Source organism: Coregonus clupeaformis, chromosome 25 (genome assembly GCF_020615455.1).
Source record: "Coregonus clupeaformis isolate EN_2021a chromosome 25, ASM2061545v1, whole genome shotgun sequence".
In the NCBI taxonomy this organism is placed as follows: domain Eukaryota; kingdom Metazoa; phylum Chordata; class Actinopteri; order Salmoniformes; family Salmonidae; genus Coregonus; species Coregonus clupeaformis.
In genome coordinates, this window is record NC_059216.1 from 1,414,002 (window position 1) to 1,441,148 (window position 27,147).

Genomic DNA, 27,147 nt, shown 5'->3' on the forward strand with positions numbered 1-27,147 from the left:
ATATATGCTTCAGTAAGGTTAGCTTCTTAGCGTTCATAGCAATGGTTATCAACTGTACCGCAGAAACGGAAAGTAAATCACAGAATATAGATGTTGTTGTGGCAGCAGCTGAGAAGTACTTGGGTGTATGAGATTTGACTTCAGAAGAGTTACAGGGTGTGTTGAGTGGTGGTGTCCTGTCCTCCCAGGTCGTTGGCATGGGGTAGTATCAGATATGATTAAATTAGTCGAATAAGATGGTCGGTTTTATTGAATGTAGGGTTAGTTGGTAGGGTAATGAAACAAATATTTATTTATTTAATTTCCCCGTTTCCCCTTTTCCCATTTTGTATTACAACGTGTAATGGATTTATACTACAGTTCAGTTGGGGGCGGTAATGCAACATTTGGATGCCAACCGCCATTAAACCTCACCTAAGAAGAAGATCACAGCATTGAGTCACCCCACGATACAGAAAACAGATCAGACACTAAAATACACGCCACTACAAACACACATGGACCTATAGGAACGAGTATATCGGTGTATTCTGGAAAATTAGACGCGCCTGACCATTACCACAAGGCTACACACAGCCGTAGTTTATGCTAGGTTATGTACGCAGGGACAATTGCTGTTGCTCCGTGGAAGTGAAACATTTTATGGAGGCTTGGAAGGACGTGGGGGGGCGATGAGCGGAAGGGGGGAAACTGGAGATTGCTTCAACGTACTGGAAACAGGACAGCTTCTCCTGGCTACGAGTGACCCACACGCACGGGACGGGGTGGAAACATGGCCGCGAATGGCAACAATTTAACATCTGGGATTGGCGAAATTATCCAACTGAATGTTGGTGGGACACGGTATTACATCGTTTAAATAGCCTAATTTAGTCTAAAAGAACTGTCAATGTGCTCTCAGGGAGGGCAGGATAGTATTGACAGACTCGAACAGGCAGACAGCTTGATCGTTTCTGTTTAGGTTGATATGATGTCGCAAACGAGAACATGGAATTCGGGCTGCGATAAAATGCACGAAAAGCACGCAACACACGCGCTCGCATTGTCAAGGCGTGTTTACATTGTTGCAAAACGCAATTTTAGGATATGTCTGGACATTGTGTAGTAAATTGCCTGTATTATTCACTGTGTTCCAGTCAAATATATGTTAGCAGCAACATATGTAAAACCCAAGCATGGTATCCCACAGTAAACACGTTCGGTAGTTTATGAAGTATTGATATGGATAATTGACTCCACCTTGGCTTGGATATAGGAATACACGCTGTGGTGATATCCTACAACGGGGCCTGTGTATCTCTCTTCGGAGAATTAGAACGAAAAGCATGTGAAAACCTATGAGAACTCATGAAAAATAGTGTTATTGTACAATACAATCCACTGTCGTTGAATGTCATTCATTTTGCGTTGTCATGATATGTCTGAGCCTGTCTGATCTAAGGTATATCCTCTCCCTCTCAGGTTCAGCACCTCTAGACAGACTCTCATGTGGATACCAGACTCTTTCTTCTCAAGGTTGGTCAGTCTACACATCTCTTTATCTCTGCTAAGATGTGATCTGGCTACAGCTCTGGAAAGGTGACCCAGTTCACTTCATGTTGATCTCCCAGCGATTCAATCTTGATAATGTACATTGTATCAAACAGTGTTAGGACTACAGGATTGCCCCACAGTTGACATAAAGCCAGAGTGAAAGCTGAGATGAGCTTTTAACGGGCTAACTAGAGCACGAGGTTAAGTGTGTGTATGTGCCTGTGTGTGTTTCAGTTTGCTGAGTGGGAGAATATCATCTCTACTGGATGAAACTGGAGCTGTGAGTTCTGAGTCTTTCTATTACATAAACAAACATGTTTCAATGTTTTTTGGACGTGGGACTAAACATTCCACAGATGTACTCTGTTACACACATTCATACAGTGATATTACTGTATATGTAAATTGTACCAATGTTATTTACTCCCCCCCCCAAAACAAAAACAAAAACAACAACAAACATGACTTCTAAATGTCCCTCTTGTCCTCTAGATATTTATTGACAGGGACCCAACAGCCTTTGTGTCCATCTTGAATTTCCTTCGAACCAAAGAGTTAGACTTACGGTAAGAACACCTGACCCTCCCTACATACAGGATCAACATGTGTATGTAGTCTACATTATGGCGAAGCATATTGAGCCAGGTTAGGTCTTATGACTGATGTTCTCTTCTCTTCGTAGGGGGGTAAACATTAACATTCTCCGCCATGAAGCTGAGTTTTATGGGATAACGCCATTAGGTATGGCCTCCATGCACTAAATTGAATAATTACTATGCTACTACGTGGTATTACTAGGATTACTATGGTATTATATAGTTATTTATTTGCTATAACCTCACTTAATGTCTTGAGCTAATCTGGGAAAAAACACAAATAAGAATCACTTTATAGTTTGACCTTGTCCACTTACCTATTAGCTATCAGATACAGTATACCTACCTAGATAAAATATACAATATAAAACTACTTTCCTGACACAAAGTTCTGATTTGGTGGCATAATTATGTCCGGTTTCTGAAGTATTTCTGAATATCTGCCTCTTGTGTTGTGGTGCCTGTCTTCAGTGAGGAGGTTGCTGCTGTGTGAGGAAATAGAACGTTCGTCCTGTGGCAGTGTTCTGTTCCATGGATACCTCCCACCTCCAGGTACAGTATTCCCACAACTCCTCTAACCTGGAATTCTGTATCCTCTGGCACAGGTGAATTACAGGACATTGTATTCTCTCTCCATCTCTCTTATCCCTCTGAGTGCTCTAGTGAGGCTCTTTCTAGTGTTAGTTTGGTCTTTGTACTTTTGGTATTTTTGACGTTTATAAAATGTGTTAGTAATGTAGAATTTGATGTATTATTTAATTAGTTAGTTGGTTGATTGGTGGATTGAAGAATGTGTTGCTCCCACAGCTCTCCCAGCCCGTAAGTCTAGCCCCACCCCTGCAGCCTCTGGCCTTGCCGTTGAGGATCGGCCTGGTCCTAGTGGAGCAGAGGGGGGGTTCCCCCAAACCTGTCCCCACAACCCCTCCCTTCCTGGACCACCTGGAGCCGAGGGGCCACACAGACTGGGTAAGCAGGGGGGCAGTTAAAGGTTAAAAAATAAGGGTGGGGGCAAGGGGTGTGTGTAATGAGGTGTGGAGCAGGGCTGGGGCTGGGCTGTTCTACTCCCCAGACTCCTTAGAACTCTGTGTGCCTGTTTAACGACCAATCAGAATACTCAGTCCTACCACTGGTTTCCGTTAGCGTGTAATAGCCAGCTTTTGTCCGATATTTTTTTTTAAATAGAAAAGCCGATAAATAAAATTGGCGCCACCAATTGTTCAGGAGAAGAAGAAAAAATCCCATTGCGAAATAGTGCTTTTTAGCCTATTCATTGATGGAAATACCAGTCGATGGAAATACATTTGACTGGTCATGCTTATCGGTCTATAGGTTCATTTGCATAATTTTGTGAAATTAAATTGGCATGTGTGTACAGTATATTCATAATTTATCTTATTTATCACAAGTGTACAGCATACAGATATAGAGCCTTTGAGTGGAAAATCTGTCAGCTGGCGCAAGAGCTGCTGCTGTAGCATCTTGTGGTGCTTTCAAGGCAACTGGGAACTCTGAAAAATACGAGGTGAAATCATGACGTCTAGAAAGAGGCCCAAGTTCCCGAGTTGGAATTCCGAGTTGGCTGACCGTTTAAAAAAAAAATTCTCAGTTGTCTTGAACGCTTAGAAGTCTGAGATTTCCGAGTTCCCAGTTGTTTTGAACACAGCATTAATCGGCAACGGAAGGCAGGCTTCATCAGCGCGTCACACACCGCTTTGGAATGTGCTGGAGGTAATATGCATTTTGAAAACATATACTTAATTGTTTGAAACTAGGACGTTTTAATACATATTATGAGGCATGTTTTACCTTGCTTCAAAGATAAAAAAGATATCCTCTTTCTAAATTCCTAATGGATATTTTAATCTCTGTCACATGAAACCGCTCGCATTTGCAGTGCCCTTTTGAAAACTGTGTTTTCCCAGTAATTGCATTATGGGACGATCATTCGCGTGTAGCCTACTGCCTTGTGTGCATTGCTATGCTTATAATGTGAACAGTGACGATTTTAGCATATAAATCTTGGTGGGGCAAAAAAAAAAAAATATGGTGGGATGCATGCCAGAAAAGCTACTACACAACACTAAACAATACATTAATTGCACTATACCGGTGACAAACGGTGTCCACAAACTGTTAGGGCCTACATAAAGCTGTCCCAACAGCAGAGTCCCAATATCTTACCACTGCTACACCTAGCTATCAGCGGAGCCTTGTCTGGCAGTGAAACAGTTCATTCAGCCTCATTTACTGCTTTAAAAAAAAAACATAGCTGATATGGCTGACTTGCTTAAACAAATGTGGTTTCTAATGACAATTGAGATGGACAAACTATGGCATAAGGGGACGACAAGTGGATAAGAGGCAATCCGTAATTTCGATTAAGACATTAATGCGTGAGCTAGGACGGACGTAGTCAATGTAACTATTTGTTCAGCACTTTTGAAATGTACAGCGACAGAATTCAGAACATGGGCCGTAAAAAAAACAAGGTTGAATCATGATGACGTCATTGACCTTCAGGTCGTAGCTCTAGAAAGAGGCCCGAGTTCCGGATTTACAATTCTGAGCTGGCTAACCGTTCAAAACGTATATTCCCAGTCGGAGCTAGTTCTTTCCCGACTTCCCAATTGTCTTGAACTCACTGAAGTCAAGTTTTCGCAGTTCGGAGTTAACAGTTGTTTTGAGCACGGCACAAATCATGCTTCATTGACAGCATGGCCAATGTTGAATGTTTATCATTTTAAACTTGGAAAAGAGACCCTTAATCCCAGATTTGGGACCACACAGCCACTCCACTGAATAGCAGGCTAGTGATTGCTTTGCAATGCTTGCAGTTAGCCACTGTCACTGATTCCTTCCAATCCACTCATTGTTGAATTTGCAATTTCCAACTTATTGTGTAATGTTTATGTCCAATGGCCGATGAGCACCGATACGTTTTATCTATAATTATTTATCTTCATATGACAAGAATTAAAAAGGATTTGCCAGTAGATTGTCGACTTGATTCATGATGAAGACTGCTAGCTAAGATTTTGAAAGTATGATGTTGACATGATCAGTCCAATCAAAGCTACTGTAGATATAACGTGATTAGACATCATTTTATCTGTGGCCAATGACCTTGAGCCTTCTTGGATGGGCACTTCTAATGTAAGTCTATGGCAGCACCCAAGGGGCTTGAATTTTCGAGCTCTACCCTTAGACTTGGCGGCGACATACTGTCCCAACAAGTGACAGAACACTGAGCTAATCATAGCGTAACTAGAGAACATTACCAACACCTACGCTCCATATTTTCCGCTGGCTGCCCCACCACCACAGAATGCACTGAGCTAGGCTGAAACACCTGCATTTTGGAGCTGCCTTACTCAAGAAAGCAAAAAAGAGACCATGTTTGTATGTGGCTTTATTAACTCAATGATGTTTTATTTTTTTTAACATTGTTTGCAAACTGATATGTGACACGTATTAATGCCAAAATAACATGCAAAACAGGCAAGCCCTTTTTTTTTGGCCAATATTTTAGGCTCTGCCCCACCTGCCCTGAATGACGGGTCGCCACTGAATGTGAAGATATAATAGTTTATCAACATTTTAAGCTAAAAGTTCTGAACGGTTGCATCAGACTCATTGCTTTTTAACATAAAAAAAAGAAAAAAAGAAGTAGCCTAGGCCTACTGGTTGTATGAATTTGGGATCTATCATCCCATAACTGTCCCAGAGTCTGTTTGGAATAGGCTATTTCTTTCTCGACAAGCTGACCTATAGAATAGGTAGCCTAAACGTTTCTACTATAGTAGATTGTCATAGGCTAGTGATTTTGCTGTTTGTTACTTGTCTTGTTGGCTGAGGAAAAGTAAATGTAGACAGGTATTCTAACATGTTCAAAGTGCACATTAGAATTCGGTAAGGACCATTGCATCCTCGACTTGCATGTTCTGTTAATATGAATTACCATATTCTAAGTGTGATTTCTGTCATTCTGAGCACCGTGGATGGACACCCTAATCAGGTTACGCACCCAATGCATATGGGTCTGGTAAAGTTCTCAAATGTCCGGTAAATTAAAATGTTGCTGGTCAAATGTCCGGCGCCACATTTTCCTAACGGAACCTTGGTGTGCGGCTGCGTTACAGCTGGAGTTAACATGACCTGACACAGTCTGGATGGGGGTAAGAAGCACCAGAGTTAAAAGCTCACAGTTAGCCTAGTTCTGAGATGGGCTGTGTGTGTTAGAGCCAGAGCCAGTTTAAGCTGGAGTTCAGAGAGCTTGAGAGGGCTCTCGGTGTAGTATGCACATGCTCGGCACAGAGCTGAATTATCCTATTAATTATATTGATGACGACATAACATTTTGTTGACACCCTGACCCAGACTTTCTAAAATCACATTGCATAAATGAGAAGAATGGGAAAATGGCTCTGGAGAAGATGGCTGCCGTTTTATGGGCTCCTAACCAATTGTGCTGTTGTGTGTGTTTTTTTGCGTTATTTGTAACTTATTTTGTACATAATGTTTCTGCCATTATCTCTTATGACCGAAAAGAGCTTCTGGATAGCAGGACAGCGATTACTCACTTGGTACTGGATGAAGATTTCTTCTTTAACGAGTCAGACGCGAAGGATTTACTTCAGACACCCGACAAGGCCCAAATCCCCGTCATTCGCATGAAGAAGAGACGGAGATATCGGGGAAGTAGGTCGGGGTGCCTTGTAAGGATCCGACGGCGATTGGATAATCTGCCTCTACCATCAATCCTATTAGTCAACGTACAATCATTGGATAATAAAATGGATGAGCTCCGATCAAGAATATCCTGTAATATAGTTTCACCAAGTCGTGGCTGAACGACGAAATGGAAAACATACAGCTGGCGGGGTTTTTGGTGCATCAGCAAAATAGAACAGCTGCCTCCGGTAAGATAAGGGGTGGTGGTCTGTGTATATTTATATATAACAGCTGGTGCACGAAATCTAATATTAAGGAAGTCTCGAAGTTTTGCTCGCCCGAGGTAGAGGATCTCATGATAAGCTGTAGACCACACTATTTACCAAGAGTTTTCATCTATATTTTTCGTAGCTGTCTATTTACCACCACAAACCGATGCTGGCACTAAGACCGCACTCAACAAGTGGTCCTCTGTAGCTCAGCTGGTAGAGCACGGCGCTTGTAACGCCAAGGTAGTGGGTTCGATCCCCGGGACCACCAATACACAAAAATGTATGCACGCATGACTGTAAGTCGACTGTAAGTCGCTTTGGATAAAAGCGTCTGCTAAATGGCATAATATTATTATTATTATTATTATTATAACAAGCTGTATAAGGCCATAAGCAAACAAGAAAATGCTCATCCAGAGGCGGCGCTCCTAGTGGTCGGGGACTTTAATGCAGGGAAACTTAAATCCGTTTTACCTCATTTCTACCAGCATGTTAAATGTGCAACCAGAGGAAAAAAACTCAAGACCACCTTTACTCCACACACAGAGACGCGTACAAACCTCTCCCTCTCCCTCGCCCTCCATTTGGCAAATCTGACCATAACTCTATCCTCCTGATTCCTACTTACAAGCAAAAACTAAAGCAGGAAGTACCAGTGACTCGCTCAATACAGAAGTGGTCAGATGACACAGATGCTAAGCTACAGGACTGTTTTGCTAGCACAGACTGGAATATGTTCTGGGATTCTTCCGATGGCATTGAGGAGTACACCACATCAGTCACTGGCTTCATCAATAAGTGCATCGATGACGTCGTCCCCACAGTCACCGGACGTACATACCCCAACCAGAAGCCATGGATTACAGGCAACATCCGCACTGAGCTAAAGGGTTAAGCTTCCGCTTTCAAGGAGTGGGACTCTAACCCAGATACTTATAATAAATCCCGCTATGCCCTCCGACGAACCATCAAACAGGCAAAGCGTCAATACAGGACTAAGATTGAATCGTACTACACCGGCTCCGACGCTCGTCGGATGTGACAGGGCTTGCAAACTATTACGGACTACAAAGGGAAGCACAGCCGCGAGCTGCCCAGTGACATTAGCCTACCAGACGAGCAATACATTAGCCTACTTCGAGGCAAGCAACACTGAAGCATGCATGAGAGCGTCAGCTGTTCCGGACGACTGTGTGATCAGTCCCAACAGATCCACAGATGATGCAATCTCTATTGCGCTCCACACTGCCTTTTCACACCTGGACTAAAGGAACACCTACGTGAGTATGCTATTCATTGACTACAGCTCAGCGTTCAACACCATAGTGCCCTCAAAGCTCATCACTAAGCTAAGGACCCTGGGACTAAACACCTCCCTCTGCAACTGGACTTCCTGACAGGCCGCTCCCAGGTAGTAAGTGTAGGTAACAACACATCTGCCATGCTGATCCTCAACACGGGGGCCCCTCAGGGGTGTGTGCTCAGTCCCCTCCTGTACTCCCTGTTCAACCATGATTGCATGGCCAAGCACGACTCCAACACCATTACGTTTGCAGACGACACAACAGTGGTAGGCCTGATCACCGACAACGATGAGACAGCCTATAGGGAGGAGGTCAGAGACCTGGCCGTGTGGTGCCAGGATAACAACCTCTCTCTCAACGTGATCAAGACAAAGGAGATGATTGTGGACTACAGGAAAAGGAGGACCGAGCACGCCCCCATTCTCATCGACGGGGCTGTAGTGGAGCAGGTTGAGAGCTTCAAGTTCCTTGGTGTCCACATCACCAACAAACTATCATGGTCCAAACACACCAAGACAGTCGTGAAGAGGGCACAACAAAGCCTATTCCCCCTCAGGAGACTGAAAAGATTTAGCATGGGTCCTCAGATCCTCAAAAAGTTCTACAGCTGCACCATCGAGAGCATCCTGACTGATTGCATCACCGCCTGGTATGGCAACTGCTCAGCCTCCGACCGTAAGGCACTACAGAGGGTAGTGCGTATGGCCCAGTACATCACTGGGGCCAAGCTTCCTGCCATCTAGGACCTCTTTACCAGGCGGTGTCAGAGGAAGGCCCTAAAAATTGCCAAAGACTCCAGCCACCCTAGTCATAGACTGTTCTCTCTGCTACCGCACGGCAAGCGGTACCAGAGCGCCAAGTCTAGGTCCAAAAGGCTTCTTAACAGCTTCTACCCCAAGCCATAAGACTCCTGAACAGCTAATCAAATGGCTAACCGGACTATCCCCTCATTTTACGCTGCTGCTACTCTCTGTTTATTATTAATGCATAGTCACTTTACCTCTACCCAGATGTACATATTACCTCAATTACCTCGACTAACCTGTGCCTCCGACACATTGACTCTGTACTGGTACTCCTGTATATAGCCTTACTACTGTTATTTTACTGCTGCTCTTTAATTATGTGTTATTTTTCTTATTTTTTATATTTACTTATCTATTTATTACTTAACACTTATTTTTCTTAAAACTGCATTGTTGGTTAAGGTCTTGTAAGTAAGCATTTCACTGTAAAGTCTACACCTGTTGTATTCGGCCCATGTGACTAATAAAAGTTGATTTGATTTGTAAGCATTATTGCGCAATCATGGTAATGTACAGAGCATGTCTAGCATAAGAAGTAGGGTAAAATGATGGGAATGGAAAAATGGTACCAGGACCGGCCTACCTCAACCAGGTAACTGCCAAACTAAAGGAAACACCAACATAAAGAGCCAGAACAGATTCAATGCACCTTGGCATAGATTCTACAAGTGTCTGGATGGAACGCTATTGGAGGGCTGCGACACCATTCTTCCATGAGAAATTCCATAATTTGGTGTTTTGTTGATGGTGGTGGAAAATGCTGTCTCAGGCGCCGCTCTAGAATCTCCCATAAGTGTTCAATTGGGTGGAGATCTGGTGACTGAGACGGCCATGGCATATGGTTTACATCGTTTTCATGCTCATCAAACATTCAATGAGCGCTCGTGCCCTGTGGATTGGGACATTGTCATCCTGTGGGGGCATACCCATGGTAGCCAAAATAATGGCCTGCCTAGCATTTCCCTAAGCATGATGGGATGATATTACTTAATTAACTCAGGAACCACACCTGTGTGAAAGCACCTGCTTTCAATATACTTTGTATCCCTCAATTACTCAAGTATTTCCATTACTTTGGTAGTTACCTGTACATTGTACAGCACTGTGTGTGTCCAGGCTGTTAGTACATGTGTTGTGCTATGTTTCCAGGTGCTGTGGTGGATCCTAGGAAGGTGCTGATTGTAGCTGGACATCATAACTGGATCGTAGTGGCTTATGCACACTTTGTCATCTGTTACAGGTAACACTGGCATTAGTAGTTGGATCCATCAACTCAAAGTTGATATTATTGATAGATTATACTCCTCCAAAGTCTTGTGTGTGTGTGTTCTCCACTCCAGGATAAAGGAGTCGTCAGGGTGGCAGCAGGTGTTTTCTAGCCCCTATCTGGACTGGTCCACTGAGAGAATCGCTCTCAACGCCAAGGTACTGTTATACTGCTAAAATCACAATGGATTGTCCTGAAAGTTGCGTTATCAATCAAATGTATTGTTTTTAAGGTGGTAGGCGGTCCCCATGGCGATAAGGACAAGATGGTGGCAGCCGCCTCCGATAGCAACATCATCCTCTGGAGCATCCAGGACGGAGGGAGTGGCAATGAGATAGGTAGGGGGTGTGTTTGAGAGATTGGTAGGGGGGTGTGTGTTTGAGAGATTGTTTGTGAAAGAGAGACATGTTTGTGTGTGTGTGTTATTGACTCACTCTTTCCCCCTCTCTCTCTTTCCCTCTCTCTCTTCCTCCTTCTCTCTCTTCCTCCCTCTCTCTCTCTCTTCCTCCCTCTCTCTTTCCCCCCTCTCGCTCTTTCCCCCTTCTCGCTCTCTCCCCCCTCTCTCTATTTCCCCTCCTCTCTCTTCCCTCTCTCTCTCTTTCCCTCCTCTCTCTTTACCCCCCTCTCTTTCTTTCCCCCCTATCTTTCTTTCCCCCCCTCTCTTTCCCCCCTCTCTCTCTTCCCCCCTATCTCTCCCCCTTTCCCCCCTCTCTCTCTCCCCCAATTCTCTCTCTCTAGGTGTGTTTAGTCTTGGTGTACCAGTAGATAATCTGTTCTTCATTGGGAACCAGCTGGTGGCCACCAGTCACACTGGGAAGGTGGGGGTCTGGAACGCTGTCACACAGCACTGGCAGGTAGGAATACATAGGGTGTGTGTGGCTGTGTGTGTTTGACAGTGTGTGAAAGAGAGAGAGTTTAACCCTTTATTTTCTCTCCATCAGGTGCAAGATGTAGTTCCCATCACCAGCTGTGACACAGCTGGCTCCTTCCTGCTTCTGGGCTGCAACAACGGCTCCATCTACTATATAGGTACAAACACACAGTTAATTCAGGAAGTGGAATTAGATGTTTTGTTTACTTCCTGAATTGAAATGGAATTGACCCCAGCCCTTGTTGGTTTCATATATGTTCTCTCTCTCTTCTCTCTCTCTCTCAGACATGCAAAAGTTTCCTTTGAGGATGAAGGATAATGATCTGTTGGTGACAGAGCTGTACCACGACCCATCTAACGACGCCATCACTGCCCTCAGTGTCTACCTCACACCCAAGACCAGTGAGTACACAGACAGACACACACTCTCAAACACGCACGTGTACATGCATGCACACACACAAATAATATATTTCCGTCTTCGTTGGGGTTCAGCCTTTCTTAGCAATGATCTTTTGTGACATCTTATCTCTGTCTCTCTCTCTCTATGCACAGTGTTGTAATATGAAGTACGAATAGTTTTTTTTCTTTTGTTAGACGAGGGAGCGCCATTTTTTTTTTATGACGTCATAAATTCTCAAAGTTTGTAGCCTACTGACATATGTAGCCTATTGAATATCATTGTAGAATAGGCCTATACATAACATGCATCATCCAATTGCATAACTGTTCATTGTGAATGATAACGATAACTGCATGCCACTAATTTGATCTCATTCAGTTTCATGGGAATATGCACTTAGATCTTCTGGAATTACTGTTTCGTGAGCAAATTAAAGCAGATGGTGTTAACAAACCATTAGCCTTTCTTTTATTTTGTTTGAGTCAGTGCATATATCCTGCCTAGTGGCGCGCTGTTGAGTTCTGGCCACATGAGGAGTTTTTTACTAACAAGCACCATTGTGAGAAGTGATAATCTTCTATTTGTAATAATAATAAGTGATTTTACATTTTAGTCATTTAGAGGACGCTCTTATCCAGATCAATTTACAGGAGCAATTAGGGTTAAGGGCACATCAACAGGTTTTTCACGTACTGGCCCAGCACTCTTAACCGCTAGGCTATCTGCCGTCCTAGTGATAAGTAGGACTATTAGGCGTAGGCAACAGATATTGATGAAGGTTATTTTAATTGATTTGAGCACCTTTCAAATCGTGGTGCAGAAAGGACAGCACTGTAACTAAGTGGTCACATATCGTTCTGGGTTCCACTGCGCAACAGGGGGTCCGTGGATTTTTATGAACATCAAGGCAGACGCTGTGAATTTGGATCCTAGAGCTCATTGGTGTGATAAGGTTCATTCGGTGGATCAGTTTGTGTGCATACAGTGGGGGAAAAAAGTATTTAGTCAGCCACCAATTGTGCAAGTTCTCCCACTTAAAAAGATGAGAGAGACCTGTAATTTTCATCATAGGTACACGTCAACTATGACAGACAAAATGAGAAAAATAAATCGAGAAAATCACATTGTAGGATTTTTTATGAATTTATTTGCAAATTATGGTGGAAAATAAGTATTTGGTCAATAACAAAAGTTTCTCAATACTTTGTTATATACCCTTTGTTGGCAATGACACAGGTCAAACGTTTTCTGTAAGTCTTCACAAGGTTTTCACACACTGTTGCTGGTATTTTGGCCCATTCATCCATGCAGATCTCCTCTAGAGCAGTGATGTTTTGGGGCTGTCGCTGGGCAACACGGACTTTCAACTCCCTCCAAAGATTTTCTATGGGGTTGAGATCTGCAGACTGGCTAGGCCACTCCAGAAAACATTTGACCTGTGTCATTGCCAACAAAGGGTATATAACAAAGTATTGAGAAACTTTTGTTATTGACCAAATACTTATTTTCCACCATAATTTGCAAATAAATTCATTAAAAATCCTACAATGTGATTTTCTGGGGAAAAAAATCTAATTTTGTCTGTCGTAGTTGATGTGTACCTATGATGAAAATGACAGGCCTCTCTCATCTTTTTAAGTGGGAGAACTTGCACAATTGGTGGCTGACTAAATACTTTTTCCCCCCACTGTATTTCCCTCAGACTACACGGGGGGGGGGGGTTTTGCAACTCAGTAATAGGAAGGGGTTCCTAATGTTTGGTATACTCAGTGTACACCAGCTTCAAACAGCTGAAAATACAATATTTTGGGTTATGGAAAAAATATTTCAGTGGTTTAGATGGTACAATGATTCTCTTCACAATGACTGATGGTACAATGATTCTGTTCACAATGATCCCATACACACCGCCCGGGCAACGAAGGAGTGGCTTCGTAAGAAGCATTTCAAGGTCCTGGAGTGGCCTAGCCAGTCTCCAGATCTCAACCCCATAGAAAATCTTTGGAGGGAGTTGAAAGTCCGTGTTGCCCAGCGACAGCCCCAAAACATCACTGCTCTAGAGGATATCTGCATGGAGGAATGGGCCAAAATACCAGCAACAGTGTGTGAAAACCTTGTGAAGACTTACAGAAAACATTTGACCTGTGTCATTGCCAACAAAGGGTATATAACAAAGTATTGAGAAACTTTTGTTATTGACCAAATACTTATTTTCCACCATAATTTGCAAATAAATTCATTTAAAATCCTACAATGTGATTTTCTGGAAAAAAAATTCTCATTTTGTCTGTCGTAGTTGATGTGTACCTATGATGAAAATTACAGGCCTCTCTCATCTTTTTAAGTGGGAGAACATGCACAATTGGTGGCTGACTAAATACTTTTTTTCCCCACTGTATGTGTCTCTTTCTTTCTCTCTCTCTGCCTCTCTCACTCTCTTTCTTTCTCTCTCTCTGCCTCTCTCACTCTCTTTCTTTCTCCCTCTCTCTCTCTCTGTCGTCGCTTTCTCTCCTCCCTCTCTCTCTAGGTGTGAGTGGTAACTGGATAGAGATAGCGTATGGGACCAGTTCTGGAGCAGTGCGGGTCATAGTCCAACACCCTGAGACAGTAGGCTCTGGACCTCAGCTCTTCCAGACCTTTACTGTCCACCGCTCCCCTGTCACCAAGATCATGCTCTCTGAGAAACACCTAGTCTCAGGTAAATCAAATCAAATCAAATCAAATCAAATTGTATTGGCCACATGCGCCGAATACAACAGGTGCAGACATTACAGTGAAATGCTTACTTACAGCCCTTAACCAACAGTGCATTTATTTTTAACAAAAAAAGTACAAATAAAACAACAACAAAAAAAGTGTTGAGAAAAAAAGAGCAGAAGTAAAATAAAATAACAGTAGGGGAGGCTATATATACAGGGGGGTACGTGCAGAGTCAATGTGCTGGGGGGGCACCGGCTAGTTGAGGTAGTTGAAGTAATATGTACATGTGGGTAGAGTTAAAGTGACCATGCATAAATAATTAACAGAGTAGCAGCAGCGTAAAATGATGGGGTGGGGGGGCAGTGCAAATAGTCCGGGTAGCCATGATTAGCTGTTCAGGAGTCTTATGGCTTGGGGGTAGAAGCTGTTGAGAAGTCTTTTGGACCTAGACTTGGCACTCCGGTACCGCTTGCCGTGCGGTAGCAGAGAGAACAGTCTATGACTAGGGTGGCTGGAGTCTTTGACAATTTTGAGGGCCTTCCTCTGACACCGCCTGGTATAGAGGTCCTGGATGGCAGGAAGCTTTGCCCCAGTGATGTACTGGGCCGTACGCACTACCCTCTGTAGTGCCTTGCGGTCGGAGGCCAAGCAGTTGCCATACCAGGCGGTGATGCAACCAGTCAGGATGCTCTCGATGGTGCAGCTGTATAATTTTTTGAGGATCTGAGGACCCATGCCAAATCTTTTCAGTCTCCTGAGGGGGAAGGAACAAGGGAAATATAGTGATATTTTTTTGTTGATTTATTAGTGCTGAGCAATTAGTGCTTTTGGAGGTCTGTTCGGGTTCGATTATTACAAAAATAATCACAATTTATGTTTTATTATTTACATTAAATGCACGATGCATTATGTGGGTTGAATGCTGTAACAACACAGAATAACACAATGAATAAAAGTCCCATGATGGTAGTGACTGCCCATTACTGATTATCACTTATTAACCATAATTTATTCCCATTACTTTAATAAAATATTTCAGTTGTTGTGTATATTACATTTGTTTTATTTGATTACATTATTATTTAATTCCAACTCCTCATCTCTATAGAGCTGCTGCCTGACAAAATCACTATTTTAGTAGTTCTTCAAAGTAAATAAGGCATACTTTTATGACTGCTGAATACCAACTATCAATCACTTTTTTTTATTTTACCAGGTAAGTTGACTGAGAGGACATTCTCATTTATAGCAACGACCTGGGGAATAGTTACAGGGGAGCGGATGGGGGATGAAGGAGCCAATTGGAAACTGGGGATAATTAGGTGGCCATGATGGTATGAGGGCCAGATTGGGAATTTAGCCAGGCCACCGTGGTTAACACCCCTATTCTTACGATAAGTGCCATGGTATCTTTAGTGACCACAGAGAGTTAGGACACCCGTTTAACGTCCCATCCGAAAGACGGCACCCTACACAGGGCAATGTCCCCAATCACTGCCCTGGGACTTTGGGATAAACAATTATTTTTTTTTTTGGGGGGGGGCGGGGGCAGAGGAAAGAGTGCTTCCTACTGGCCCTCCAACACCACTTCCAGCAGTATCTGGTCTCCCATCCAGGGACCGACCAGGACCAACCCTGCTTAGCTTCAACATGCAACCCTGCTGGGTTGCATGTTGTGTTAATATTTTTGTTCAGTATATGTTAAAATAAATCATTTACATCCAATAATAAAGAGGAAAGACAGCAGTGTGATGCACTTAGATCATGTACAGTATTTTCAAGTAAAAATACCTGGCAATGCAACTGCTCTCTATGTATCCCCTCTTAATCGCGCATCCTTCTGTCTCTTACGTTGCAGGCGTAAAAGAAACACAGACCAGACACGTAGGCGCGCAATGGATTATGGTCATTGTAGTTCATTATCACATTTTCTGCGCTAAACTATGTAGAATATTGGCATGTTGGAAACTACAACTTCCTACTACATCGCACAGTTCGGGCACGATCTGATTTATCTCTAGAGAAACTGCAGCACAATGTGCACATTGAGCTCACAGAAAAAACTTCAACGAAATGGAATTCAAATAATTGAACCGACATCGGTCAATTAGTTGTTTAAAAAATAAAAAATAACCGACATTTCAGTTAATCGCTCAACAACAGTTATTATGGAAGCGGGATAAGAAAAGAACAGGGATGATGCTGATAATATATCTGTATGATAATGGCTGTGTTTCATATACATTCTGTGTGTGTGTCTGTCCGTGTGTGTGTGTGTGTGTGTGTGTGTCTGTCCGTGTGTGTGTGTGTGTGTGTGTGTGTGTCTGTCCATGTGTGTGTGTGTGTGTGTTTGTCTCCTTTAAGTGTGTGCGGACAACAACCATGTGCGTACGTGGACAGTGACGCGGTTCCGTGGCATGATCTCCACGCAGCCTGGCTCCACCCCCCTCGCCTCCTTTAAGATCCTCTCATTGGAGGAGACTGAGAGCCACGGCAGCTACTCATCAGGCAACGACATTGGTGAGAGAGGGAGCGGGATGGGGAGAGGGAGGGGAGGAGAAAGGGAATATATATGGTAAATGGAAGGGGGGGATAGACAATTGTTAAAGTAAATCTAGAAATGGTCTAGAGAGCCTAGTGTCCGTGTGGGTCTAAATCCCAGTGAGACTGGTGCCATCTCCCTCTATGAAGGGCTTTTCACACTACTGAGCTGAACCGAGCTGAACCTAACCAAGCTGTACTGAGCCGGGCCTGGTTGCGCATCCACCATAGTTGCTGGAACTGTGCTTAAAATGATAATGGGGAGCCAGCAGTTTGGTTTGGGTGGGCATGATAGGGTATAACAGTGGGTCTAGAGCCCAGTATCCAGGGTGGTGTGGTCTCCCCTCAGGTCCGTTTGGGGAGAGAGACGACCAGCAGGTGTTTATTCAGAAGGTCATCCCCGTCACCAACAAGCTGTTTGTTCGCCTCTCCTCCACTGGGAAAAGGTATTACACATCAGTTATACTCACACAACATCTACTGAACATCATGATGTTATAGCCTTGTCTGATAAACATGGTAATTTAGCACGTTCATCCAGCTCACAGTAAACACACTTAAATTCATCAAATGTGGTCCAAGTAGGCATACAACCTATAACCCAAGTGTTGTTAGCACTATGCTCCAACCATAGAAATCCTATTAAATGACTATTAATTTACTATTACTATAGTATTCTAATTCCTAATTATATGGCTCCAACACACTGAGCTACCAGAACTGTGGCTGCTCTGTTCTGGTCTGAATGCAGTCAGTTCTGGTCTATTCCAGTCTGATGTGGTCTGTCCTGGTTGTCCCTGCAAGGATCTGTGAGGTGGCAGCAGTGGATGGGACGACCATCTCGTGTTTCACGGTTAGGGAGTGTGAGGGTTCTAGCAGGATGGGTTCTAGACCCAGGAGGTACCTGTTCACGGGCCATGGCAATGGCAGCATTCAGATGTGGGACCTCACCACCGCTATGGACACCGCCAACAAGAGGGAGGAGAAGAAGAAAGATGGTGAGGAGTGTGTGTGTGTGTGTGTGTGTGTGTGTGTGTGTGTGTGTGTGTGAAAAGATAACAAGTAATTTGTGTAGGAACATATGCATCTGAGGGCATTGTACATATCCATGGCTTGTAGTCTGTTTATTATCTATCCTGTTCCCTAGTCACTTTACCCCTACCTCAATTACCTCGTACCCCTGCACATCGACTCAGTACTGGTACCCCATGTATATTTTTCTCTCTGCATTGTTGGGAAGGGACGTAAGTAAGCATTTCACTGTTAGTCTAAACGTGTTGTTTATGAAGCATTTGACAAATAACATTTGATTTGATTAGTCATTGACACTTTGTTTTCACATTTAGTTTGACACTGATAAATTATGTGTTTGATTGACAGAAGTGGGCGGGCCAACTGAAGAGGAGCTGCTTCAGCTATTGGACCAGTGTGACCTCAGCACCTCCCGCTGTGCCACGCCCAACATCAGCCCCGCCCCCTCGGTGCTGCAGCACAGCCGTCTCCGAGAGTCCTGTTCCAGGTCAGTCTCTGACTCTTTATGTTGTGCACGTTTGTCTGTCTACTTGTGTCTTTTTCATGGTGTCTATATCTATTTCTCTGACCCCCATTCTCGCTTTCTCTCTCCAGCCTCCAGCTGCAGGCCCAGGAGCCCATTCCAGAGACGGCCACCTACGAATCTCTGCGACCCTACAGAGAGAGCCCACTGCTGGCCCGAGCCCGTCGCACAGAGTCTTTCCACAACTACAGAGACTTCCAGAACTTCTCGCTAGGGAAAGGCCTGCTGGAGAGCCCTGAACAGGCTCCAGGACAGGGGGCACGCCCAGGTACAGAGGCCAGAACCCGGTCGCTGTGTGAGGCTGGGGGAGAGGAGGCGGAGCGGAAGGGCTCTGCCATGGAGCTCTGGGCTAGCCGAACCGCTAACGCCGCTAATGCTAATGTCGTTGCTAACGCTGCCATGGTCACAGACGCCGCTGCAGCTGAGGGTGTCACAGAATCGTCACGGCAACCGCCTGACAGCCCTGGTGGAGACGTTCGTCAAAGGGTCCAATCGGAGGAGGAGGAGGAGGGGGCAGGGCTAGGATCAGGGGTGGAGGCTAGGTCTGAGGTGAGAAGGAAGGGAGGGTTTGATGGGGGGGTTCTGGGCAGGAAGAGGGCACCTCCCGTCCCCCAGCTCTCCTCGCTCTCCTCAGGGGGGTCTGAGGGGGGATGCAGTGACTCCTCCTCCACCGCATCCCCCTCCCCCACCAAGCTGGCCTCCACTTCCCCCCGACACAGGAAGAGCAGTGAGCCAGCCAATCAGGACAGCAGCCTGTGAGTGAAGGACAGCTCTGATGTGTCAGTCAGTCAACAGCTTCAGGTAGAAGGTACCCCCCTAAACACTGATCTAGCACCAGCCCACCCTCCCCAACCCTAACCATTAGGAGGAACTGACCTTAGATCAGTGTCTGCGGGCAACTTCATCTCACAGGCAACACTCATGACTTGATTTGTATGACATCTCAAAAGAAAGCCCTATATTCTCAGTCAAGAGGAAGAAACTTGACACCTGCTGGAAGTTGCTAACTGGCCTAAGGATGATCTTCTAGTTCAGAGCATGACTTTAACTCTTCATATCTCTCCATCATTGCTGGTATCTGGTCGCTACACAATTAATAATAATAAATAATTAGGTGGGTGCTTATATTTGTCCTAATTTCATACATGTACAAGTGTGTATTAATACACATCTGTGAATTGGAAATGTTTATTTTGCATATCCCAACTCTCCCGGAGACACCCTCGGAGTGTGAGGTCACAGCCAGGGTGCACCTCCAATGTTGGTTCCAATAGTCCATGATATCATTCAGACTGTGTTAGATGCATGCCGTTTATTGACTGTTAACACAAAGTGCTAGATATGTTTATTTCCCCCTTGTGGTTGTGGTCACTTTCCCAAACTCATAGTTTGGGTTCACAGATTGTGAACCTTCACACAAAACACAGTCATGCTGTTCTACCAGCCAGTAGCCATGCGTGTTGTGTTTTAGACCTGAAAGAATTCAACACTACACAGTAAATCACTTTATAAGTACTTTCTTTATCAAAACTGACAGGTGTCTCATGCTGAAGATCAATGTGACCTTCCATGGCATTGTTTCTTTAAATGTAAGGAGGATTACATTTTGTAGTGCCTTTGACATTAGCCATAATCTAAATATACACCTGTCCTTTCAGTGATGTAGAGAGGATCTAGAGTCTACGTGCTAGATTCAATCAGATTGGCGTCCGCATAGCGTTGTTTTGGCGGTGGAACTGCGTTAGAGCTGTCAAATCCCCAAGCGGCTTGCTGAGTTACCTGCCACTGGATGCAACGAAACCACACCCGACTAGAATCCCACAAATCCCATGCAGCCGCGTTAAAGTTCAAACACTCAAATTAGACTGGTAGGCACAACCCCCCCATCCAAATGAACATGAAAACATGCATCAGCCTAACATCAATGGTTTGACATGAGTAATGATTTCTAACATGATAGAGCCTTCACTTTCTAGCTCCGTTTTGAACTTCTAACACAATAGAGATAATAAGGAAGGGAGTGGTGTGTGACACAAGGGCAGCCGCTCACCGATATGCCAGCTCATACAGTTATACACTTCCAAAACATCTGCTATGCGGATGTCGGCCAACACTGGTTAAAGCTCGATCTGATTGAATCCAGGCCTTAGATCAAAGGTTGAAGGCAGTCTGTTTGTAGTCTGTAGTTCTGACTGTCCAGTGGTGTCACAGGTTGGATCGCTGCTATTATTGTCACTCCTGACACCCAAAGGTACCTCTCAGATGGAGAGAGCGAATAGGGGAGAGAGAGATCAATGGAGCCCATCCTTTAGATCACATCCTAAGACATCCTCCACCCCATCACTAGACCAGACCTGGGTCAAGTACATGCAACTTGAGGTGCGCTTGATTTAGCTTGTCCACTACAATGGAACCAATGAAATAGTCCCAAAAGTGCAAACTCTGGCCAACACTCTAAATCAAGTGCACCCCTTGTATTTTAATGTACAGTATTTGACCCAGGTCTGTTCAAGACAGAGATGTTCAATAAGAGATGGAATGTTCAACATGTACATCTAAATAATATGCAACCTGATTATACTGTATATAATCAAAATTAGATACAGTACCAGTCAAAAGTTTAAACACCTACTCATTACAGGGTTTTTCTTTATTTTTACTATTTTCTACATTGTAGAATAACAGTGAAGACATCAAAACTATGAAATGACACATGAAATCATGTAGTAACCAAAAAAGTGTTAAACAAATCAAAATATATTTTATATTTGAGATTCTTCAAAGTAGCCACCTTTGCATTGATGACAGCTTTGCACACTCTTGGCATTCTCTCAACCAGCTTCACCTGGAATGCTTTTCCAACAGTCTTGAAGGAGTTCCCACATATGCTGAGCACTTGTTGGCCGCTTTTCCTTCACTCCGCGGTCCAACTCATCCCAAACCATCTCAATTGGGTTGAGGTTGGGTGATTGTGGAGGCCAGGTCATCTGATGCAGCACTCCATCACTCTCCTTCTTGGTCAAATAGCCCTTACACAGCCTGGAGGTGTGTTGGGTCATTGTCCTGTTGAAAAACAAATGATAGTCCCACTAAGCGCAAACCAGATGGGATGGCGTATCGCTGCAGAATGCTGTGGTAGCCAAGCTGGTTAAGTGTGCCTTGAATTCTAAATAAATCACTGACAGTGTCACCAGCAAAGCATCATCACACCACCTCCTCCATGCTTCACGGTGGGAACCACACATGCGGAAATTATCCGTTCACCTACTCTGCGTCTCACAAAGACACGGTGGTTGGAACCAAAAATCTAAAATTTGTACTTCAGACCAAAGGACAGATTTCCACCGGTCTAATGTCCATTGCTCGTGTTTCTTGGCCCAAGCATGTCGTTTAGTAGTGGTTTCTTTGCAGCAATTCGACCATGAAGGCCTGATTCATGCAGTCTCCTCTGCACAGTTGATGTTGAGATGTGTCTGGTTACGTGAACTCTGTGAAGCATTTATTTGGGCTGCAATCTGAGGTGCAGTTAACTCTAATGAACTTATCCTCTGCAGCAGAGGTAACTCTGGGTCTTCCTTTCCTGTGGCGGTCCTCTTGAGAGCCAGTTTCATCATAGCGCTTGACAGTTTTTGAGACTGCACTTGAAAAAACATTCAAAGTTCTTGACATTTTCCGGATTGACTTGTCTTAGAGTAATGATGGCCTGTCGTTTCTCTTTGCTTATTTGAGCTGTTCTTGCCATAATATGGACTTGGTCTTTTACCAAATAGGGCTATCTTCTATATACCACCCCTACATTGTCACAACACAACTGATTGTCTCCGATGCATTAAGAAGGCAAGAAATTCCACAAATTAACTTTTAACAAGGCACACATGTTAATTGAAATGCATTCCAGGTGACTACCTCATGAAGCTGGTTGAGAGAATGCCAAGAGTGTGCAAAGCTGTCATCAAGGCAAAGGGTGGCTACTTTGAATCATCTCAAATATAAAATATATTTTGATTTATTTAGCACGTTTTTGTTTACTACATGATTCCATGTGTTATTTCATAGTTTTGATGTCTTCACTATTATTCTACAATGTAGAAAATAGTAAAAATTAAGAAAAACCCTGGAATGAGTAGGTCTGTCCAAACTTTTGACTGGTACTGTATATGTAACCATACTGATGCATTTAAATATTTGTGTAACTATCTACATATTTGCTGTTGTTTGCGACATGTCTGTTTGTTCTCATATAAGCTATATTGATATGAATCATATATTTTATCGTACCTAAATTACATTTGCACTCGCACTATGAAGACTAAATGATTAAGTAACATTTTATTTGGTATGAGATTATATTTAGCCCTTTGAGGAATAATGCCTGTCCCTCTCTGTGTCTAAGGCCTGGATTTATTCCGATCCGCCTTATAGCGCGATTTGACATTTTAAAGGTAATTTCCTATTGAACCGACATATGCAGCGTTTACCGTGAATGCGGTCTCTGCGAAAGTGGGAACATTGCCTTTAAAAGTTGTATAGTGGTGATCAGATTGAATCTAGGCCTAAGCTACATCTCTTCTCTGGTTATGTTTACACTTTCACCCCATCCAGATACTAAAGAAAATAAATAGATCTATTTATGTCGCACGTTATAACATTTTGTATAACACGTATGTACAAACGCATTATTATGTTGCTATATATAGTATGTATCAGTGCTTACTGGCCTATGGTATAGTACTAGCCTAATATTCACCTGTTGGCACTGAATTGCTGTTGTGTCTTCGAGCTGACTAGATAGGATGAAGTCTGAAGACGGACACTGGACCTATTTATAACCCTATAGTTCAGTTTGGGTTTAGCTGGAAAGTAGTATTCACACAAACCTGGTAACGTAAACCTGGTATAATAGGGTTGCAGGGCATGTAGGCTTTTGATCCATCCCAGCAATAACAAACCTGATTCAACTAATCATTGACTCATAGGGCTAGATTCAATCAGTTCTGCCTTAACCCGCGATAACGGCATGGCAGTTTCATAGTTTTTATTTAGGCGATGTTGGAGGTGTAACTGCGTTGGAGCTGTCAAATTAGCAAATGGTTTATTAGTAATAATCCCATGCAGCCTAGTCATTTAGCAGTGCTCTTATCCAGAGCGATTTACAGTAGTGAGTGTATACATTTTCATACTTTTTTTCGTACTGGTCCTCCATGGGAATCGAACCCACAACCCTGGCATTGCAAGTGCCATGCTCTACCAACTGAGCTATATGGGAATGTGTGGTGTAACAAACACCTCCGTTAGTCTGACATAAATCCTTATTTCGTAATATGATTTTCAATTTGAGCGTCATTATTTCTATATAGCCTACACTTTCTCCTTCTGAACTTCTAACACGAGTGGGACGGGTTTGACGGGCTTCATGATAATGACCACACAAGCAGCTACTCACCGATTTGACAGCTCTTAGCAGTTATACCTACGACACCACCAAAACAACAGCTATGCCGGTGTCCACTATTGCCAGTTAATGCTTGATCTGAATGAATCTAGGCCATAAGTCTTTGGACATAGTCTCTGTCATGTGATCAACATGTCTGTTATATTTCAGTGGGTAACGCAGGGAGGGAGCACCAGGTTGGTGTGGTTACTCTTGTCAAAGTGTGTGTGTGTGGCCCAGACGGTGCCTTGAACACACTTGGAAGCAGTGCTGGCTGCATAACCTTCCCTTTTAGAGAAGTTAGCAACTTTGTTGTCTGAAAATGGCGTTTGATAGCTGTGTGATTTATGAGTGTAATAAAGTGATGTTGCTGCATCTGAATGTGTGAGCTGCCAAGGGCCATACTGTCTGCTACAATCACTATTCTTTACTTTGACAATAGCTGTGAATGTGTCTGAACGTGCTACTATGCCCTTGAGTTGGGGCACAGTCGTAACTGCCAGTTTGGTGTGTCCTTTAAAGGGACATAAAAACAAAATTGACAGCTACACAGCTCGCTGAAATACCATCCTCTTAGGCCTGTGTGTGTATCTGTGTGCATGCGTGTATGTGATGTGAATTGGTTGACATGGAGGACCTAAAACTAGTTGAATGGCAGGCCTTAGTTTTGCAGCTCCAGTTCTACTGCTTGGTAGAGGGGTTTGGGTGGCCAGGTTGAGGTACTACAATGTGACTCCACTAGAGGGATCTGTGGATGTGTGTAAACTCAAGGTTCAGACAACGCTAGGTACGTTGATAAATGTATGCCTATCTGTCACCTACTACATATGATGTCTAAACTTCATACAGTTTAGTGTGGTTTTAATATTGATTACTCCACAAAATGCTGTTGTTGACAACAGCATTATGTTTATCTGTTGGTAATGATGACATTTTCATACGGCTTTTGTCAGTGTAATGTCTCGATGTACCACCCGTCATAGTAATTGTTACCCTGCGTTGAGATGAAATAGGTGTGTGTGTTCTGTAACTATTAACTGCTGCTTCTGTCCTTCATGACGTTTCCTGTCTGTACTGATGGAGTAAAACACAATAACCCAGTATATCAACTGTCTGTCCTTCCTCCAACACCAACCACAACTGGGACAACTGTGTCATATCGCACTTTTTTTCACGCCTCACTCCAATCTTTTTGATTTCCACACATTTAATTTTGATGTTGTGAGTGAGGCTATTTTAAAGGCCAGGATTTAATCCGATCGCGGATTTTTGGACAATGCGCCATTTAAAGGTAATTTCTAATGTGGTCTCCGCGAACGCAGGAACATTGCCTTTAAAGCGTGCATTGCCGACAAAAGCGCCATGGGATGGAATTCTGGCCAAAGTGTGTGCATGTACCACCCCCTGGTTTTTAATACCACAACAACAGCAGCATTTACTCTAAGTCACATCACAATATTTATTTCTCAAATACATTATTAATCGGAGACATTCAAAAAAACGAATTCAATAGAATATGACGTGTCTTATCATGAAAAAGTAAAAAAGCATTCTAGTACCTAGAATTTTGATGAACCCAGCGCTCTACACAAAGCTGCACAAGAAGTGTGAACTAGTTTTATTCAACTGGCCCTTGTCTATGTTCTAACCAGGCCAGGGGCAGGAAAGGGGCAGAGTGGGAGAGAGATCTAAACCAGGACACTAGAGTGGCCTGTCTCTCTTCAGCTATGTCGCTACACAGATCATCCAACTGTACAGCCAACCATGTGCCATCTCGTTAGTGCAGGGTTTCACAAACTCTGTCCTGGGGCCCCCCCTGGGTGCACGTGTTGGGCTCCAGGACCGAGTTTGGGAAACCTTGCTCTGGAGGATGTCTACTCAAACCAACTATTGTCTGGTCTAAGGATTGTCGTAGTTGTCTGGACTAAACAGCTGACTCAAGACTAAGTTGAAGATGGAGATATGTAACACAGTAATAAGACATTATGAACATAGGCCAGATCACATACGAACAAAACAATCCACTATATATAATACTCTTTACATGAATAAATTAATACTGCCAGTGTAAAAAACCAAAACGACGACAACATTATTTACAGTGCGTACCAAGAAAACTTGCTGAAAATCTCTATGATACACTATATATACAAAAGTATGTGGACAACCCTTCATATTAGTGGATTTGGCTATTTCAGCCACACCCGTTGCTGACAGGTGTATAAAATCGAGCAGCCAGCCATGCAATCTCCATAGACAACCATTTGCAGTAGAATGGCCTTACTGAAGAGCTCAGTGACTTTCAACATGGCACCGTCATAGGATGCCACCTTTCCAACAAGTCAGTTCGTCAAATTTCTGCTCTACTAGAGTTTCCCCGGTCAACTGTAAGTGCTGTTATTGTGAAGTGGAAACGTCTAGGATCAACAACGGCTCAACCGCAAAGTGGTAGGCCACACAAGCTCAGAGAACGGGACCGCCGAGTGCTGGAGCGCGTAGCGTGTAAAAATCGTCTGTCCTCAGTTGCAACACTCACTACAGAGTTCCAAACTGCCTCTGGAAGCAACGTCAGCACAAGAACTGTTCGTTGGGAGTTTCATGAAATGGGCTTCCATGGCTAAGCAGCCACACACAAGCCTAAGATCACCATGCGCAATGCCAATAGTCGGCTGGAGTGGTGTAAAGCTCACCGCCATTGGACTCTGGAGCAGTGGAAACGCGTTCTCTGGAGTGATGAATCAAGCTTCACCATCTGGCAGTCTGACGGACAAATCTGGGTTTGGCAGATGCCAGGAGAACGCTACCTGCCCGAATGCCAGTGCCAACTGTAAAGTTTGGTGGAGGAGGAATAATGGTCTGGGGCTGTTTTATATGGTTCCAGTGAAGGGAAATCTTAACGCTACAGCATACAATGACATACTAGACGATTCTGTGCTTCCAACTTTGTCGCAACAGTTTGGGAAGGCCCTTTCCTGTTTCAGCATGACAATGCCCCCGTGCACAAAGCGAGGTCCATACAGAAATGGGTTGTCGATCGGTGTGGAAGAACTTAACTGGCCTGCACAGAGCCCTGACCTCAACCCCATCGAACACCTTTGGAATGAATTGGAATGCCGACTGCGATCCAGGCCTAATCGCCCAACATAAGTGCCCGACCTCACTAATGCTTTCGTGGCTGAATGGAAGCAAGTTCCAAC

General features: G+C 43.8%; 1 protein-coding gene across 1 annotated transcript; it reads left to right on the forward strand.

The window, feature by feature from the left end:
* The first annotated feature begins 433 nt into the window (after positions 1 to 433).
* LOC121539131 (BTB/POZ domain-containing protein KCTD3) lies at positions 434 to 19,644 on the forward strand. Its single transcript, XM_041847405.1, has 19 exons — positions 434 to 843; positions 1,462 to 1,515; positions 1,768 to 1,813; positions 2,026 to 2,099; positions 2,216 to 2,274; positions 2,601 to 2,681; positions 2,937 to 3,095; positions 10,332 to 10,422; positions 10,523 to 10,607; positions 10,682 to 10,787; positions 11,188 to 11,303; positions 11,391 to 11,478; positions 11,606 to 11,722; positions 14,251 to 14,421; positions 16,788 to 16,943; positions 17,314 to 17,410; positions 17,769 to 17,962; positions 18,345 to 18,483; positions 18,591 to 19,644. Exons 1-19 carry the CDS (start codon positions 773 to 775, stop codon positions 19,276 to 19,278), a joined length of 2,592 nt encoding a protein of 863 aa, XP_041703339.1. The 5' UTR covers positions 434 to 772; the 3' UTR covers positions 19,279 to 19,644.
* Positions 19,645 to 27,147: the final 7,503 nt, after the last annotated feature.

What these genes read in the sequence shown, in the direction of transcription:
- LOC121539131 (XM_041847405.1), top strand. Translation starts at nt 773, where the DNA reads ATGGCCGCGAATGGCAACAATTTAACATCTGGGATTGGCGAAATTATC. An exon ending in CTGTCACACAGCACTGGCAG is followed by an intron (nt 11,304 to 11,390) that starts GTAGGAATACAT and finishes TCTCTCCATCAG; the next exon opens with GTGCAAGATGTAGTTCCCAT. An exon ending in CTCCGAGAGTCCTGTTCCAG is followed by an intron (nt 18,484 to 18,590) that starts GTCAGTCTCTGA and finishes TTCTCTCTCCAG; the next exon opens with CCTCCAGCTGCAGGCCCAGG.